This window comes from Coregonus lavaretus, assembly GCF_964263955.1.
Source record: "Coregonus lavaretus genome assembly, chromosome: 8".
Classification (NCBI taxonomy): Eukaryota; Metazoa; Chordata; class Actinopteri; order Salmoniformes; family Salmonidae; genus Coregonus; species Coregonus lavaretus.
The window spans coordinates 24,460,549-24,479,874 of NC_139995.1; the positions used below are offsets into that span (position 1 = coordinate 24,460,549).

At 45.0% G+C, this 19,326-nt stretch overlaps 1 protein-coding gene across 1 annotated transcript; it reads left to right on the forward strand.

The window, feature by feature from the left end:
• The first annotated feature begins 4,124 nt into the window (after positions 1-4,124).
• On the forward strand, positions 4,125-13,296 carry LOC311134203 (alkaline phosphatase-like). Its single transcript, XM_084167813.1, has 11 exons — positions 4,125-4,230; positions 5,376-5,495; positions 6,325-6,440; positions 8,056-8,230; positions 8,815-8,990; positions 9,251-9,391; positions 9,558-9,627; positions 11,527-11,661; positions 11,834-12,025; positions 12,156-12,275; positions 12,425-13,296. The coding sequence occupies exons 1-11, from the start codon at positions 4,158-4,160 to the stop codon at positions 12,688-12,690; spliced, it is 1,584 nt and encodes a 527-aa protein (XP_084023939.1). The 5' UTR covers positions 4,125-4,157; the 3' UTR covers positions 12,691-13,296.
• The last annotated feature ends 6,030 nt before the right edge of the window (positions 13,297-19,326 follow it).

A 19,326-nucleotide genomic window follows, 5' to 3' on the forward strand; every position in this document is an offset into this window, starting at 1 on the left:
TTCAGTAAATTATTTTATCCAAACAATGATTGCTAGTTAATTGAAATATACTGATAAAATGTTGTAGCCTCCCTGTATGTCAGTGCAGGTGAAGCCCTCCGGTAATAGCGTACTTACCTCACAACGAAAATGTAAGTCCTGCTATGTCTATTCCCCCACAATTGCTACACTGGTGGCAGTGGTGAGATAATCCCAGTAGTGTTTGCCTGTTCACACTGGGGGTTGTTTGTGTATGGGATGCTTGGAGAGAGAGGGTAGGTAGTGTAGCCTTCCTGTATGAGAGGAAGCCAAGGAGGGGATTCGATTAAGCTGGCCCAGGTGCCCGGATGGGCACCCAGTTTGTTCTGGGTGAAAAGTGATTACATTCGTTTTGAAACCAGACTGCCTCCAGGGCGTTTGTCGGGTGCCCCGTTCAAAGCCAAGGGCGAAGTCGGCTCAAAACAAATTTAAGTATGTCAAGAATGTGAACTAATGACTTTGGATTCTGAGGTTTCACATACAAAAGTGTTGTTTGCTCTTCATAAAAACGCATATGATATCTGCCTTCCCAAGCAAAACTACATCTAAAATTCAAGCATATGCCTATCTTATGGAAAATACATGTTGTGTGTTTCTGAATGATGCACCGTGCTGCCTGGTTAACATTGACAATATGGCGGTGCAGAGTACTGTTCGAGCAGAACAGCATGAGTTTCCAATAACCCGATACACCACTTTTCGATTTGTAAAGGGCGCTCCACCCTCAGTGCTTTTGGCCGGTCACATGACAGGCCATAGCCCGGTGCAACCCAGTTCAGCCTAATCGAACTCCCTCAATAAAACAAGTGGGTCACGTTACCATTTTGTGAACGGTTACGGTCGCTAGTGACATGTAAAGGACACAAAATTAACAACAAAAATCACTGAGGATAAATTGGTGCATTTGATTAGATTGCCGAGGCCAGGGTTAGTAATGGGACATTGGTTGAAATTGTGTGCTTATTTAGCTGCTTGCCACATAGTTATTGAGTTTATATGGCTGTACTGCAATAGACTAATAATAGTAAAAGTCAGTATAGTTTATTAAGCGCAGTCATATAATATTAACATTTGTCAAGCAACTGTTTTTTACACATTTATAAACTAGGCTATAAATAAACTAATGACAGTTTATAAGCTACTTATACACCTCTATATTAAGTATGTAGGCCTATAATATGTTTTAGTTTTTCACAAGCTGACAATGAACTCGGCTGCTTTAAATAAAGGCGAATGAACGTGAATAGAAATAATTCGAGTAGCCTAAATGCAACAGTGAAATAGGTCGACAGGCGGCACTCAAGATCCAGCTCTTCATATTATGGTGGCATTATTTATAGGGTGGTTCTCGCCATCGAGGTGAAATACCGACCGCTATACTCAGCCGTACAGACAGAGCTGGTGCATAGGCTTATAAAACGATGGTCAAATGCGCCTCAGGAATACACATGAAAAGGTGAACGTGCTTTGTCAACGGACAGAAGTGTTTTTGCTACAGAAGCTTAAATAGATCCCGCAGTAAGTGTATTCCTTTAACTTTTTGCATTAATTGGCTATGGAATATCAGGAGATTTCAATGGTTTATCGAGTGCAGGCAATTTAGAAAATATGAAAAAAAAATCTTGCAATTGGCTGTATTATCAGGAAAATCGGTGCAATTAAATAATCCGCTACATAATTTAATTTCGTGTATCGCTTTCCATCTTTTTAAAGCTATATTACGCTATAATGTAGCTGTGGTGTAGGTTTTTGTGATTGCAGATTCTTGTAGGTAGAACTCAACTTTCCAACACGTGATTGAGCATCAATACAACAATAGCAGTATGTATACTCCTTTCGGGAAAGTTGTTTAAGTTAGTGTTTGCACCAATATCTGATTTTTGAGATTGTGATGATTGTTTGCAAGTTTTCACATCACTACACTAAATCACGTATCTAGGCATACAGCCCACTTAATTCATTTTGGTTGGTATCCTGTGCTGTTGGATGTTAATTTTCATCATTATAAAGGTCAACTAGTGGTGAGTGCTCAACCATAGTAAGATAAATGTCAGAATTCACAACAGATACTAGTTCTCTAGAAAATAATTGTCAGAAGGTACTGTTTCACACCAACACAGTTGAAGAGGTGGATGAATACACAGAATATAGAGCAAATATTTCAATCCATACATTTGGATTGAGCATTCTACAATGTACTCAATCCGACTTGCAATTAACTAATACACTGTGATGCACAATACCTCAGTTGGTTGGACATGTTCACCCTTTACAGTAAACAGAAGAAGAAAAAAAACATGGCAAGCCTTTGTTATTTTCAGGTTTTATTTCAACAAAGGCCAATGTTAGACAGTCATTGCTCCCTAGACATGGTCACACTTATCTTCCAAGGTGATTTGTGTTTGAGTCGACACTAATGGAGTGGAATGTGTAGCCTATGCTTAGGGGAGGATGATATCACCTCATCTACAATTTCTCCTGTACTATGCCTTATCTAATGACTTAATTAATAACTCATTTTATGTAGGGGGCGGCAGGTAGCTTAGTGGTTAAGAGCGTTTTGCCAGTAACCGAAAGGTTGCTGGTTCTAATCCCTGTGCTGGCTAGGTGAAAAATCTGTTGATGTGCCCTTGAGCAAGGCACTTAACCCTAATTGCTCCTGTAAGTCGCTCTGGAAAAGAGCGTCTGCTAAATGACTAAAATGTAATGTAAATAAATGGTCTTATGCAGATATTCATGGAGCCTTTATAAGCGCTACAGGCATTACATCTTATCATCTCCTCAATAAGGCAATGGTAGTTCAGAGGGGAAAAGAATGCCAGTGCTAGAGACACTGAGACATTAACAATATCACCATAAATATTCTGTACACTACACAGTGTACAGCATACCCTAGGATAAAGCCAAAACCCAGAGTTCTTGAAAGTAAAGGATCCTAACATGCCAGTTGGAACACAATATTGATTGAACTGGATTGATACCTTCTTCCATCACATTTTGGAGGGCCAACATAATCTGTTTGGGGGAATGTGTCTGAGGTTGGTGTTATCCCAGAATGGAGGAGCCTGTGTCACTGAGCCCTGAGCTCAACAACATTATTAAACCTAATCCCAGATCCACTCAAACAGATTGAACTCTGTACAGGGACTCACTCCTCATCTCCTAGAGCTCAGGTACAGAGCTGGCAGGTGAAACTGGAAACATCTGCCTCTCTATTTGATACGGATTCCTACCTGGACACTTTTTCTCCTTGACACCATGGGCCAAGATGGACTCTCGATGGCAGTGACCCTCCTTTTCTCTGGCATTCTCCTTGTGGCCATCCTGGCACTGCTCTGCTATTTCACCTGCAGGCTGGCTAGTGTTCTGCCGATTGGTGGGCCCGACCACTTCTGAGCTTCCCTCAGAGGATAGGCCTGCGTATGTGGCACGGTAAAACCTCTCCTCTCCTTAGAGACCAGCTAGCAGCTTTATATGAGCTCAACTTTAGCATATTTCATACAAATTCTGTAGGACTTGGGTTGTCTGCGTTGTCTGTTTTAATAGCAAAGTAACAGGACTCAATCGCACACAGTTTCAAGACTTTGTGAAATACCATTTTATTTTAAGCACATAATGCTTATTTATAGCATGTGTAACAATACATTTGCCAAACTCTCTTCTTTATAAACTCTAAACCTAATTTAAAAATGTTCTCTCATTTGCTTGTTGGTGGAGGTGTCCAGTCAATCATTTGGTGTTAATCGGCGTTGTTATGGCAGTTAAATCTCTCTGTGGTATGGCCCACAATCCCATTAAAGCGACCTTGACCACAGCACAGAAGAGGGATAGGAGAGGGACAGGGGAGGGACAGGGGAGGGACAGCGGAGGGACAAGGGAGGTGAGGGGGAGGGACAAGGGAGGGGAAGGGACAGGGACAGGGGAGGGGGGTGTAATAATATAAGTTGAAACCTACTTGCTTCCCCCTTCTTTGCTGCACTTTGCAGCAAACTCATCAACTTTATTTCTGTGAATTAACTGAATTTTGTGTGTTCTTTCATCAGCTCTGATTTCTCCTTATTTTACAGACTCCCTCTAGTTTGGGACGTGGTATGTGACAGTAGTCCCAGGTAACACTACAACCATAGAGAGAAAGCATCATGAAGGTGACATTCTTGCTCATCATCTGCTCGTGCCTGGCCTGGGGAGGCCTGGGGAAGCCTCAGTTTCCTGGTGAGACACACACCTGTCAATAAATGTCATGTCTCGTAACAGCATCCAACTGTTTGATTGAAATCCTTCAGGAAGAGCTAAGATGGGACACATACTAACTGTTTCTCTCCCCCTTCTCCCTGAAGTGTGCACTTGTTCACTCCTGCTCATAGATTTGAAAGGAAAGGGACTAGTTTAGGAAATGTGGTGGAGACTCACTCTAGCACATGCTTACACCAATCTAATGCTTGAGGAGGAGTGAATGAGTGCACACTTCATGGAGAAGGAGGAGAAACAAAATTGGGCTTTGATTTATTGGAGATGTGCAGAAGTCTCCAAATGCTCTTATGAAGGAAGTGCTACTTATCAGTGGTTTATTGCGTCTTGTTTAGAATAACACGTCTTGTTAGGGTTATAACTGTCAGTCTATTTACCCAGCTAAACAAAGTTCACACTGTATTTACAGTACGATGGCAAGTGAACCTCCATTTTCTTTGTCCTCTCTACAAAATGACCAGAATAATTTAGCTCCTGAAAGATTATGTACAGATCAGGAGAGGTTCATAAAATGGATTCCAGATGTATACTATTTCTACCCATACAGTAAGAAGATTAGGTTCCTTCTTGTCGTAACATCATACATGTATGTGCAGTTCTAGCCTATAGTAGGCAACATGTGATTTCAGAAATAAGAAGCTTACACGCTGGAGTTGTCAGAGGTTCTATGGTTGCCAGAGCCTACAGAACTTGTCATTATCAATACAGACAGTACATGTGTATGTGCTTATAGTCATCCTGTTGGTTCTTTGATATTATCGTCCATACTTGGTCATATTATATGTCATGCTGAGACTTGAAAACATTAAAGGAATGAGTTACTCACAAAGGAACTTTGTCATCTTCTGGGGATAAAACATTAATTAGAAAGGTTATAACTAGGTTATGAAATACAAGTGAATAAGTTACTAATGGCTTCTATCTTTTCTGTGTTTATCAAGTTTTTGTCCATCAAAGAATGCTTCCATGGATGAACCTCAACGTGTATTTGATTGAATTTGGGCATATTCCGTCCAACTTGTCCAACAACTTTCACAGTTGTTACAGATCACTTCCGCTGGCCTCTTTTCTTCCTCATTTAAAACTAAAACTCTACCTCCATGTTGCAGACCAAGAGAAAGATCCCCTGTTCTGGAACACATGGGCCCAGCGTACTTTGAAGAATGCCCTCACACTTCAGAAGCTCAACCAAAACACTGCAAAGAACCTCATCCTCTTCCTTGGTGATGGTAAGCCATGATTGCAAGAGCCTATTTCAATCCATGAGTATGTGCCATTCTGTATGATAAAGTGAAGTCTTAACGCAATGTAATGCACTCAAAGAGCTTATGTGCCGCATACTGATTTAATATTTTTATATAGTTCTAGATTATCTTTCCTAGTGGTTGTAGTAGGAAACTAGTATATCCTCCTCATCAATCCATAGCTGTTTCTAACAAAACAGTCTGGTGGATTGATGTAATCCAGTCAGAAGTAAATAGAATGTGACACTTTCAAAATCTGATGTTGAATATGGTAGCCATCAAGCATTACACAAACATGCTGCCAGTGCCAATGGATAACTTGGCTGCTGCTTTGTGTTATGTTGCTATATGTAGTGACCCATTAAACTGTGTCCCCCAAAGGACCTTAACTGTCTATGTTTTTATGCAGCAGTATACAATGCACCTTTCTCTGTAATGTATGATAACCATGCTTAAAAAAGTCATGCTGGATAAAGTAGATGTGCACGTCAGTTCACATCCTTTACAAAAGCATGTATTTTGACACCTATATGAAAACTAAGGGAAAAATAGATAGTCACCTCTAAAAAGATACATTTTGTTGACTTGTGAAAAGGCAGATCTCAGGTAAAAGCTATTTTGATGGGGGTCCTTTCCACCAAATGTAGAGGTGTCTCTTCAGTGGGAAGAGCAGCTGCTGTGAAAAGCAAGCACAGAGCAATGTTAACCAGATGGAAAATCAAAAGGTGTTAATGCATGAGATGGAAAGGCTCTGTCTCCCTTAAATAGATTGACACCATAACAGGGCGTGCGACACTTTGCTTTTGTTGTGTAGGAATGGGAATTCCCACAGTGACTGCAGCACGAATACTGAAGGGGCAGCTGAGCGGACAGAGTGGAGAGGAGACCCAGCTGGAGATGGACAAGTTCCCCTTTGTGGCGCTTTCCAAGGTCTGACCTGGTCTGTTATCATATAGAAGCGCTAGAAAATAGCATGCAATATTGATCTGGAAGTAAAGGGATTACTGTCATACCTTGTCCATAGACTGTTTACAGGGTAAGGAAACCAATGTGTCATTTTCTAATTTGTGTGAACGATCCCTTAATGAATTCTTCACCAGCGGAAAGATACAAGGCCACATATGGTCTACGTCAGTGGTCCAACCGGTCGATCGTAATCGACTTGTCGATCTCCAAGGCCTTCCTAGTCGATCACCAAACATTTCTGTAAAAATCAACAATGATAAAGCCTTATTTATTTGTTTCGTGCTCTTGGCGGTAGGTGCACTTGATTCAGCAGCCCTAGCACCGGGAAGGCAAAATGTTCCCATTTTGAACCAGTTCATGTGTCTGAAGGTAGAACTCTGCCTAGCCGACAGGCTCAGAGAGCAAATCAAGTGTACCTACAGGCCTACCACTGGCCAATCTGATAGCTCAGGTCACCGTGTCTGCACAGTTAAAAATAAGCCTAGAGCGCACAGCAAAGTTGATACTGTGAGCTTTCAAAATTTTTAAACCATGACTAGAGAGAGACTCAACGAATACAGCAAAGCGCTGCTGTTCATGTTTAAGTTGTTATTCAGCACTGTCAACACTTTGTTCAACACTTTTATAAGCCATAAAATGCACGTTCCCCCTACTTCTAGTCACGCTACAACCAGCACTACAGCTGCAATGAATGAGTATAGCAAAGTGTTTCGATAAGCTTGCATCATTATTATTAGCGGCTTGTCTCTCAAGTAATATTTCACTTTATCTGGACATCGGATTAACAACATGAATTGTTGCATGAGGCAGAAATAATGCAGTGCGACTTGAGTTTCACAATTAGCTGGAAGACTGTGTCCTATTTTCTCAGCGGAGGGAGGGAGAGCGGAGGGACAGTGAGTCGGGTGAGAGGCAGCCTCACCGCTGCTCCCTCCCTCCCCTCAGACTGACCATCAGATGCAGTCCAATAAAATAAAAAAATATTATTATGCTCAGTCAGCTGTGCCTCACAAGTAATACAACACATGATCTATTACCAGTGTGATCATATACCTACAATCTTGAAATATCATTTCAAAATGGTCTGAGAAGAACAACATTGGCAGGGCAATTCAAGAATAGCCAATATGCAGATCATGTATGTAGCATACTGTATAGCCTGCTACAAACCGGATTGCTACAGAACTGTTTTTAATAGGATAATGTTGCATACATAGGCTTACGTTTTTTAAGTCATGTTGAAAATAAACATCTGAACGGTAGATCTCGGCTTGCATTTTATTTTGACTCGGAAAGTGAGCTTGACTCAGAAAAGGTTGGTGACCACTGGTATGTCTTATGATAATGATGTGTTATTATGTTACATACTTGGCAAGAAGCCAGATATAATATAACTACTGTATCTCCATAGTTAATGGGGCAGCAAATTCCACACATTATTGATCATGTAATTACACAATCTGAGCATTTAGATGTGAAGATGTTTGGAGGGGGTGGATAACACCAACACGGCATGCACAACAATGTCTCCTACTACAATTCTATATAATTGACACATGGTATTGCCCTGTCTCTGCAGACGTATAACACCAATGCCCAGGTAGCAGACAGCGCGGGCACGGCCACGGCATACCTCTGCGGGGTGAAGGCCAACGAGGGCACCGTGGGCGTGAGTGCAGCTGCTGTCCGTTCCCAGTGCAACACCACACAGGGCAATGAGGTCACCTCCATCCTCAGATGGGCCAAGGAAGCAGGTACTGTCTCATTATAACACATGTTTATTCACAGGACCTCTCCACACCAGATCTACTAAGGCTTATTTGGCCATCCTGGGATAATCAGTAGAGACACAGCATGATAGCATTGTAAACGTACTGTAGGTATGCATGGATGTCAATGGGGAGTTAATAGCTACCAATGTATTTTCTATATGGCAGAGAGTCCCCAGCATTCCCCAACGACTTAGGGTTAGAGATGATCAGGGATCCAATAATTCCCCAGAAACCAGACCAGGCAGGTTGTGACCTTATGACCTGAGCACTTCACATCACAGAAAAAGATACTTCACATACTCACCTCAGGAACAGACTTTAGCTCTTTAGTTGCTGACCCACTGATCCTCAGTGGAGATATTTATACGACCACAATTCTCTGTCTGATATAGTAAGTACTCTAACCATGATGGGAACGAACAAACAAAAAATACAGAAATTGTCATATTTTTCAAATGGCTAGAATTTCTAGATTCTTTGGAGCAATTGGTTGTCTCCAGATCTAGCAGACTATTGCACAGAATCCAAGCAGCACGTTCGAAACTGTTTGTGTGTTTGTCACCCAGGCAAGTCAGTGGGAATAGTCACAACAACGCGTGTGAACCATGCCACCCCCAGCGCGGCCTACGCCCACTGTGTGGACAGGGACTGGTTCTCCGATGGAGAGATGCCCGCTGAGGCAGTACAGGCGGGCTGCAAGGACATCGCCAGGCAGCTCTTTGAGAATATTCCCAACATCGATGTGAGTCACAGCATATAATATGGATCCTGATATTACAGAAAATATCCAGTAATCCTGCAAACAGAGCATTTTTATAAGCAACAACTATTGTCGAAAACATTGATTGCTATTTATTTTGTGTACATTGTTCAGCCAGTAATATTGAGTAACTTGCACCTGTAATGTAACGACTCACAGATAATAATTCCTCTCCTGATTATTCTTGCTGTGGATATCCACAGCGATAAATCAAATGTTTTATCTCTATGGTGGATGTCTAGGTGATTATGGGAGGAGGGAGGAAGTACATGTTCCCCAAAAACCAGTCAGATGTGGAGTATCCTGGAGAGAAGAAACATTTTGGTACCCGTAAAGATGGAAGGAACTTGGTGGAGGAGTGGACTAACAGAATGAAAAACAAGGTCAGCTGCTCCGTCTTAGTCCGTCTTTCACTCCTCTTCACCATGTCCTGCTGCTTCCTCCTTGTTCTTCTCTCAGTTATCTTCCTTTCTCTTTTTTTCTTATCAAGGACATTTGAATAGTTTTAAGTTGTCACATGATATATTGTTTTCTTTTTTAAATGAACAGAAAGCCCAGTATATATGGAACAAGAAAGAACTTCAATTGCTAAATCCTAATAATGTGGATTACATTTTGGGTGAGTTATTTTTTTTTTAAATTGTTGGTTGTACACTAAACAAAAATATAAACACAACATGTAAAGTGTTGGTCCCATGTTTCATGAGCTGAAATAAAAGATCCTAGTAATTTTCCATACATACAAAAAGCTTATTTCTCTCAAATGTTTTGCACATATTTGTTTACATCCCTGTTGTTAGTGAGCATTTCTCATTTGCCAAGAAAATCCATCCACCTGATTGGTGTGGCATATCAAGAAGCTGATTAAACAGCATGATCATTACACAGGTGCACCTTGTGCTGGGGACAACAAAAGTCCACTCTAAAATGTGCAGTATTGTCACACAACACAATGTCACAGATGTCTCATGTTTTGAGGGCGCGTGCAATTGGCATGCTGACTGCAGGAATGTCCACCAGAGCTGGTGCCAGAGAATGTTCATTTCTCTACCATAAGCTGCCTCCAACGTCATTTTAGAAAATGTGGCAGTATGTCCAACCGGCCTCACAACTGCAGACCACATGTAAGGCGTTGTGTGGGCGAGCAGTTTGCTGATGTCCTCCCGAGTGGCGCAGTGGTCTAAGGCACTGCATTGCAGTGCTAGCTGTGCCACTAGAGATCCTGGTTTGAATCCAGGCTCTGTCGTAGCCGGCCGCGACTGGGAGACCCATGGGGCGGCGCACAATTGGCCCAGGGTAGGAGGGAATGGCTGGCAGGGATGTAGCTCAGTTGTTAGAGCATGGCGTTTGCAACGCCAGAGTTGTGGGTTCGTTTCCCATGGGGGGCCAGTATGAAAAAAATAATAATGTACACACTCACTAACTGTAAGTTGCTCTGGATAAGAGTGTCTGCTAAATGACAAAAAAAATAAAATAATAATGTCAATGTTGTGAACAGAGTGCCTCATGGGGGTTATGGTATGGGCAGGCATAAGCTACGGACAATGAACACAATTGCATTTTATCGATGGCAATTTAAATGCACAGAGATACTGTGACGAGATCCTGAGGCCCATTGTGGTGCCATTCATCCACCGCCATCACCTCATGTTTCAGCATGACAATGCATGGTCCCTTGTCGCAAGGATCTATACACAATTCCTGGAAGCTGAAAATTTCCCAGTTCTTCTATGTCTTGCATACTCACCAGACATGTCACCCATTGAGTATGTTTTGGATGCTCTGGATCGACGTGTAAGACAGCGTGTTCCAGTTCCCGCCAATATCCAGCAACTTCGCACAGCCTTTAAAGAGGAGTGGGAGCCTGATCAACTCTATGCAAAGGAGATGTGCCATGCTGTATGAGGCAAATGGTGGTCACACCAGATACTGACTGGTTTTCTGATCCACGCCCCTACCTTTCTTTTAAGGTACTGTATCTGTGATCAACAGATGCATATCTGTGTTCCCAGTCATGTGAAATCATAATGAATGAATGAAATTCATTGAAGGGACATGGGATTTGCATTTCACAGTATTTTACTGTAATTACATGGGATTGGTGCAAGCAGGTTGGCTGCTAAGTAATCTGTTTACACATACAGCATATCAATTAATATTTAGAGTTTTATATCACTTTCACAAACTGGCAGCGATTACATGGCAAAACAGACCAAAAAGATATGGCAAAATGCTCAACCATAAAGGTTTAAGACTTGCTCCCACTTCAATCTGTCCCCTACCACCACATACCAGTTAAATTGGTACAACATTCTCACTAACGGGTGCAACAAATATAGCCTCTTACAAGGCATGCCTCAAAATATGTTAATGAGCAAGAAACAACAAAACCATTTACCCACTAGTTGATACTACCCAATTTAAATTACATTATAAATTACAGTTTTCCGTTACAGTGCATGTTGATCACTGTTAATCATCTTCTCACTGTTAAACCATGCTTCCTGTGTTAACACAGGTCTGTTTGAGCCGGGAGATCTGCCCTACGACCTGGAGAGAAACGCTGAGACAGATCCTTCCCTGACAGAGATGGTGGAGGTGGCCATCAAGATCCTGAGGAAAAACCCCAGGGGATTCTACCTGCTGGTGGAGGGTGGGTGTTTTGTCACATTTACTCTGGCACCAGTAAATATATGTTGCATCAGGTTAATAATTTATATCATGTGAATGTAAAATTTGCACAGCTGAGCCTGCTTTGCCAATGCTGATGCTAGATTTTCTCATCTGCGTGAGAGAGAGAGGTTAACCAGGCTGTGCGTTGGCAGGGGGGCGCATCGACCACGGGCATCACGAGGGCAAAGCCAAGCAGGCCCTACATGAGGCAGTGGAGATGGACAGGGCCATCGGCCGCGCCGGCCTCATGACCAGCATCTATGACACAATGACTGTCGTCACTGCTGACCACTCTCACATGTTCAACTTCGGAGGCTACACGCCAAGGGGGAACACCATCTTTGGTGAGTAATGGATGATTTTACAACCATGGATTGTATGTAGCTACACTGTATCAGTCATCTAGGTATGATTCACTTTGTTTCACAATTGATCGTGATGGAGGTGGGTTATTATTTTCCTCTATGTCCACAGGACTGGCTCCCATGTTGAGTGATGTGGACCAGCAGCCCTTTACCGCCATCTTATATGGGAACGGACCAGGGTTCAAAGTAGTCAACGGTCTGAGAGAGAACGTCTCCACCCTTGACTATCGTAAGTGAAGTCTTACCATCAATGACATAGTGCCATTTTGACAGTCCTCTGTCATAGAGAACACCACTTGGTCTTTGGTATGCCAGAAATCATCCATCTGATCTCTTTCTCCTTCCCTTTCTCTCTCTCCACCCCGCCCCTCTCTCCAGAGGGAAATAACTACCAGGCCCAGTCTGCAGTGCCGCTGCGTATGGAGACTCATGGAGGAGAGGATGTGGCTGTGTTTTCTAAGGGCCCGATGGCTCATCTGCTGCACGGTGTCCATGAACAGAACTACATTCCCCATGTCATGGCCTATGCTGCCTGCATCGGCCAGAACAGAGACCACTGCATGTCATCCAGTGGAGCCTCTAGTCTCAGCCCTGCTCTGCCCAGCCTGGCAGCTCTCCTCACACTCACCCGCCTCCTCTGCTGACCTTTCACCCCAATCCCCCTCCTGCACCCCACAGGCCCCTCCTCTCCTTATACGTGTAATACTCCCACACCCTTTTTCCTGTTGTAATGTGGATTTTCTTTTTGTGGATTTTCTATTGTTGATTTAAAAAATATTAATGTCCAATTGAATGACTTTGGGACCACTGTAAGGGCATTTAAAGATGAGTGTTTTGAGCGTTGGTGACGTTCAACCAGATTCAGTTTTAGGGAAAATAGGAGGATATCACTTTCACTCTACTGTAACGTATAGGATAGGTTGTGTTACTCTACTTTGGCATTGTTCATCATTCTGGTAACACCAAAACTATGTCAAGAATTCTGTCATGTCAGTGGGTTTAAGAGAATGGTAGCACTCTGAATTTATATAAATCATTGTATGGAAAAAATAACCTCCCAGTATTAATGATAAGGCAATGTTGCTGCCAACCTATTTGTTTTCTGTCAATTGTATGACTTTGGATGAATCAACTTTTCAAAGAAACCAGTTCCTTTTTAGAAACCTACTGTAAAGTTATCCTAGATTTTTATATGAATATTTGAATTCAGCCGCTCCTTCAACCTAAACAGAAGACAAACAGAAAACAGAATCTACCTCATAAGCTCTCATCAGATTCCCTAAAGAATCATATGTGTTGATGATCCATTTTTTTTGTTGTTGTCAGAAGTGAAAACATTGCAATGAGGAAAGTAGAGGCTATATTTGAATGTATAGTTTAAACTTGTTTTTTTATCATTGAAATGGTATGTATTCCATGTTCTTTGTACATACTTCCCGAAGGCATTGAATGAAAAGAGTCAGAAAACACATACACCAGTATTTCCAAAAAACAAAATGTTGTGGCAACATCCCTTAGCCAATAAAGGAAGTCCTGTTAGTTTTTCATAAAATGTTGTCATTCCATTATTGGTGTGTGTATTGTAAATGTGAAGGAAAAGGGGTAGGTATAGTTGTCAGTTGTACAACTGAATGAATTCAACCAAAATGTGTCTTCCGCATTTAACCCAACCTCTCTGAAATGGTAGAGAAAATGTCAGTTTGCCTGGAACTGGTTTTGGTTGCACTTTCAATAAGCATTCTGGATACCATTTGGAATGGAATAGAACAAATGTGTCACTTCATTAAGAAATGTGCAATGCTACACAAATTATTTTATTAAATGTTTATATTAGAATGTTTCATATACCTTGTCAAAAGGAGGATTTATGAAAATAAAAAATATAGTGCAGTTGGAAGTGATTTGAAAGTAGATCTCTGTAACAATGTAGAATAAATGGAATGTAAAGTTGAAACAAACCCATACTCAGCATTTGAGGCTTGCTGCATTTAGTGCAACTTGTCAACAGCATGCACTGCTGTGGCTTGTGTGGTATGTGAATGGACTCTAGCGACAGAGTTATTGGCCTGGTATAGTAGTTGAAAAAACAGAGAAAGACTCATGTTGGCTGGAGCATGAAAATTGAGGTTTAGCTCAGATGGGTATGAAATTTTGTCTACACTCTGGAAGATTATTTATATGGATGGTGCACATTGTGCCTGCTTGGAATCTGGACCCTGGGGGTCTGTGTCTGGTGTGTTCTCCGTACATAAACCTTCTCACTGCAGGAGAGGCTTTACTCTGCTCATCTCATCTTCCACCATGCAGCCAAGATAAGACAGCAATCTATCTGATGCAGTGGCGATTTTAGCATGTAAATCTTGGTGGGGCAAAACAATTTTTTTTTAATGCATGCCAGCAAAGTGATATAGGAATCAGGTTAAAAGTAATGACTAAATGTTCCACCCTTAAATATAGTTGTGAAATGTTCTTGTTTTAAGTATGATTAGTACTTTCTTAGTAGTGACTAATTATTACACTCTGAAACTGTGTGAGATGTGTTAGAATCTACTACCTGGTAATGTGTGAGTGTAGGACCAGTAAAGATTATGACATTGTGCTACTATTTAGCAATGTGAGTAAGAGTTAGGCCAGACAACAAAGGACAAGGAGAACTGTCTACAGGCAACTGAGAAACCAAGGTAACTGAGGAATTTAGGGAGGAGAGACACTATGATAAGAAAATGTATGTGTGTAAATGTGTATATGTGTGTGCATATGTGTGTGTATGCATGTGTGTGTGTGTGTATGCATGTGTGTGTGTGTATGTATGTGTGTATGTGTGTGTGTGTGTGTGTGTATACTGATGGTCAGGAGAGCAATTATAAAGTGGAAAACTACAGCCTGCCTACAGAGGGGAGGGATTTTGTCTCTGACGTGTGCATATAAAAATATTGTACGACCATTTTGTTTTAGAATTCTCAATGAATAAATGTCTGTCCGTTCCTTCATTTTGGGAGACGCACAGAGACACTGTGTCACGGTTCAGACAGACGACCAGAGGACCACAATTGCGTCACACCAGAAAGTTTATTAAAACTTAAGGGAAAAGGGAAGTAGGGAGTGAATGAAGGCTCCAGGGGTAACAGGGATCCCGTCCAATGTGCTGGGTCTGTGCCTCCCCCAGTGGCAGCGATGCGTCCTATGAAGCCGGTGGTGGGTGGTCCAGAAGTCCTGGGGGGGGGGAGACACAGACACAACAGGGCGGAATGAAACAAGGCAGCAGTACAGTTCAAGGGAAATCCAAAATACGTAGTAGCAAGGCAGAAGGCTGGTCAGAGTTACCGGGATTGAAGAGTAGTCAGGAGTCGTAATGGCAGAAGCAGGTCTGGATCTCCTGGGGCAGAAGAGTATCCAAAAATCAGGCAGGTCCGGGGTCACAAAACCAGGGTGAGCCAGAAGCGCGAGCAAACAGGTTCCGGGAGTGAGCTTTGCAGACGATCTGACACCGGAGAGCTGAAAGACAGGGCCTTAAATACTGGGAGAGGTAGTGGGTAATGCAGCGCAGCTGGCAGAGTAATTAGAGCAGAGCAGAGCAGGGACAGGTGGAGCTAGTTAGGCTGAGTAGAGAGAGTGGTGAGCAGAGTGGAAGAAAATAAAGGTGGTAACCCGGTGGAGTGAGAGGCTCATGACAGAACCCCCCCCCCAAGGGACGGCCCCAGAAGTCCCAAGAGCAACACCACGCCGGGCGGGAGGAGGGGAGCCGGAGGAGGGCTAGAACTCCTCCGAACGGTCCGAGTGAACGTCCTCATCCTCGGAGGAAGCCGGAGGGCCGTGGTCGGGAGATGGGACAGGTCCCGAGACAGGATCAGGCACAGGACAGGAAGCCGAGCGGGCAGGACGGTTAGGGACCCCCCTGGGGCGGCCCCTACGGATTGCAGGTTGATCAGGATGCCGTTGGTGGAAAGCGGTGATGAGAGTCCTATCCACAATCCGACTAGCTGGCACCCAGGTCCTCTCCTCAGGTCCATAGCCCTCCCAGTCAATGAGGTACTGGAGACCCCTACCCCTCCGTCTGGACCGAAGCAGGCGGCGGACGGTGTAAACCAGACCACCATCGACGAGCCGTGGAGGAGGAGGACAAGGCGCAGCAGGGACCAGCGGACTCTCATGGATGGGCTTAATCTTAGACACATGGAAAGTGGGGTGCACCCTCAGGGAATTAGGCAGTTGGAGCCGGACAGCAGTTGGGCTAATCACTCTTATGATAGGGAATGGGCCAATGAACCGAGGTGCCAGCTTCTGCGACTCCACCCTGAGTGGCAGGTTCTTCGATGACAACCACACCCTTTGACCAACATGGTAGGTGGGAGCAGGAATTCTCCGACGGTTGGCCCCGGTAGTGTAGCTGGCAACGGATCTGAGGAGTGTGGCTCGGGCTTGTGACCAGGTGCGGCGACATCGACGGGCAAAAGCAAGTGCAGATGGGCAAGTAACCTCCTCTTCCTGGCTGGCAAATAGAGGAGGCTGGTATCCATAAACACATTGGAAAGGGGACATACCGATGGCAGAGCAGGTCAGAGAATTGTGTGCGTACTCCACCCATGTCAATTGCTGCGACCAGGAGTGGGGGTTGCGTGAAGTCATGCATCGCAGTGCCTTCTCGAGCTCCTGATTAGCCCGCTCTGACTGCCCATTGGATTGGGGATGGAATCCGGAAGTCAGACTGACTGTGGCTCCCAGCAGGTGACAGAACTCCTTCCAAAAAGCGGAGGAGAATTGTGGGCCACGGTCAGAAACTACATCCTTTGGCAGTCCGTGGATCCGGAAGACGTGTTCCAGGACCACCTGGGCGGTCTCCTTGGCGGTTGGGAGCTTGGGGAGGGGAATGAAGTGTGCCATCTTGCTGAAACGGTCAACTATGGTGAGAATGACGGTCATGCCACTTGAAGGGGGCAGCCCCGTGACAAAGTCAAGGGCGATGTGAGACCAGGGACGTCTGGGCACAGGCAGGGGCTGCAGCAATCCGGCTGGGGGCTGGCAGGACGACTTGTGTTGGTTGCAGATGGGGCAGGCTTGGACGAATTCCCGTACATCCTTCCTCAGAGAGGGCCACCAGAACCTCTGGGCGAGCAGGTTGTAAGTGCGGGTGGAGCCAGGGTGACAAGCTAGGCGGGAGTCATGTCCCCACTGAACGACCTGGGACCTCAGGTCTTCGGGGACAAAAAGGCGGTCAGCTGGGCAAGTGCTGGGACCTGGCTGGTTACGGAGAGCCTCCAGCACCTGTTCCTCAACAGCCCAGGTCAGAGCTGCAACGATGCAGGGACTTGGCAGAATCGACACAGGGTCCTTGGAGGGGGTGTCATCCTTCTGGAATTGACGGGAGAGGGCGTCTGGCTTGGTGTTGCGTGATCCAGGCCGGTATGACAGAGTGAAATTAAACCTGGTGAAGAACAGGGCCCAGCGGGACTGCCTGGAGTTCAACCGTTTGGCCGTGCGGATGTACTCCAAGTTCTTATGATCGGTCCAAACGAGAAATGGAATGGTGGACCCCTCCAGCCAGTGACGCCACTCCTCCAAGGCAAGCTTCACAGCCAGCAGCTCACGGTTCCCTATGTCGTAATTGCACTCAGAGGGGGACAACCGACGTGAGAAAAAGGCACAGGGATGGAGCTTCCTATCCTCCGCAGCCCACTGAGAAATCACAGCACCAACTCCCACATCCGAGGCGTCCACCTCCACAATGAATTGCCGGTCCACATCAGGCATCTGGAGGATGGGAGCGGAGGTGAACCTCACCTTGAGGGTACTGAAGGCTTTGTCGGCTGCTGGGGTCCAGGTGAAGGGTTGCTTGGTGCTGGTTAGAGCAGTGAGAGGGGCAGCAACGGTACTGTAGTTCCGGATAAACTTTCTATAGAAGTTAGCAAACCCCAGAAACTGTTGCAGCTTCTTTCTGTTCTCCGGAACTGGCCATGAAGTGACTGCTGATACTTTGGCAGGATCCATTTGGATACTTCCCTCTGCCACTATGTACCCCAGGAAGGCCACTGTCTTGACGTGAAACTCACATTTCTCTGCCTTGGCGTAGAGGGAATTCTCCAGAAGACGATGAAGGACTTGCTGGACATGGCGGGTGTGTTCAGACAGGTTTCTGGAGTAGATTAAGATGTCATCCAGGTAAACGAAGACAAACTTGTTTAACATGTCCCGCAGTACATCATTCACTAGAGCCTGGAACACAGCAGGAGCATTGGTGAGACCAAAAGGCATAACCAGATACTCGTAGTGGCCTGTTGGTGTATTGAATGCGGTTTTCCATTCATCTCCCTCCCGGATCCGCACTAGGTGGTAAGCGTTTCTGAGATCCAACTTGGTAAAAACAGTGGCTCCCTGGAGCAACTCAAAAGCAGAGGTGAGCAGAGGCAGAGGGTAACGGTTTTTCACTGTGATGTCGTTGAGTCCCCTGTAGTCGATGCAGGGGCGAAGAGATCCGTCCTTCTTCCCCACAAAGAAGAAGCCAGCACCAGCAGGAGATGAAGATGAACGGATTAATCCTGCGGACAGAGAGCCATTGATGTAGTCCTCCATGGACTTTCTTTCAGGAGCAGACAACGAATAAAGACGACCCTTTGGAGGGGCTGTTCCAGGGAGGAGGTCGATGGCACAGTCGTACGGTCGGTGAGGGGGCAGAGATGTGGCTCTTGCTTTGTTAAACACCTCTCTGAGACCATGGTAGCATTCTGGGACATTGGAGAGGTCAGGAGCGGAGTTAGTAGGTACTGGCCGAGGGGGTAGTGCGGCAGCAAGCAGGCAGGTTCGGTGGCAGTCCTCTCCCCACTCCCTGATCACCCCGGTCACCCAGTCGAGCTGAGGGTTGTGCCGGCGGAGCCATGGGTAACCCAGGATGAGGGGTTGGCCTGGAGAGGGGAGCAGGTGAAACTGGATAGTTTCTTGATGGTTTCCGGACAGACCCATCGAGACCGGGGCCGTGACATGAGTGACCGATCCGAGTAAGTGTCCGTCCAGTGCCCGGGCAGGAATAGGAGGTGTCAAACGGAGGTTCTCCAGTCCCAGTTGGCGTGCCAGCTTGATGTCCATTATGTTGGCTTCGGCGCCAGAATCCACCAGAGCAGCCAGGGTGTGAGTTGAGTCAGAGAGGCGGAGGTGAACTTGCAGCAGGGGTTTGCGGTCGGAGGACTGGATGGTCATTGAACTCAACCGGACTCCCCCTATGCCCGGTGAGCTTCGGCCCTTTAAAGGGCAGGTTACCACACGATGTCCATCACCCCCACAATAGAGGC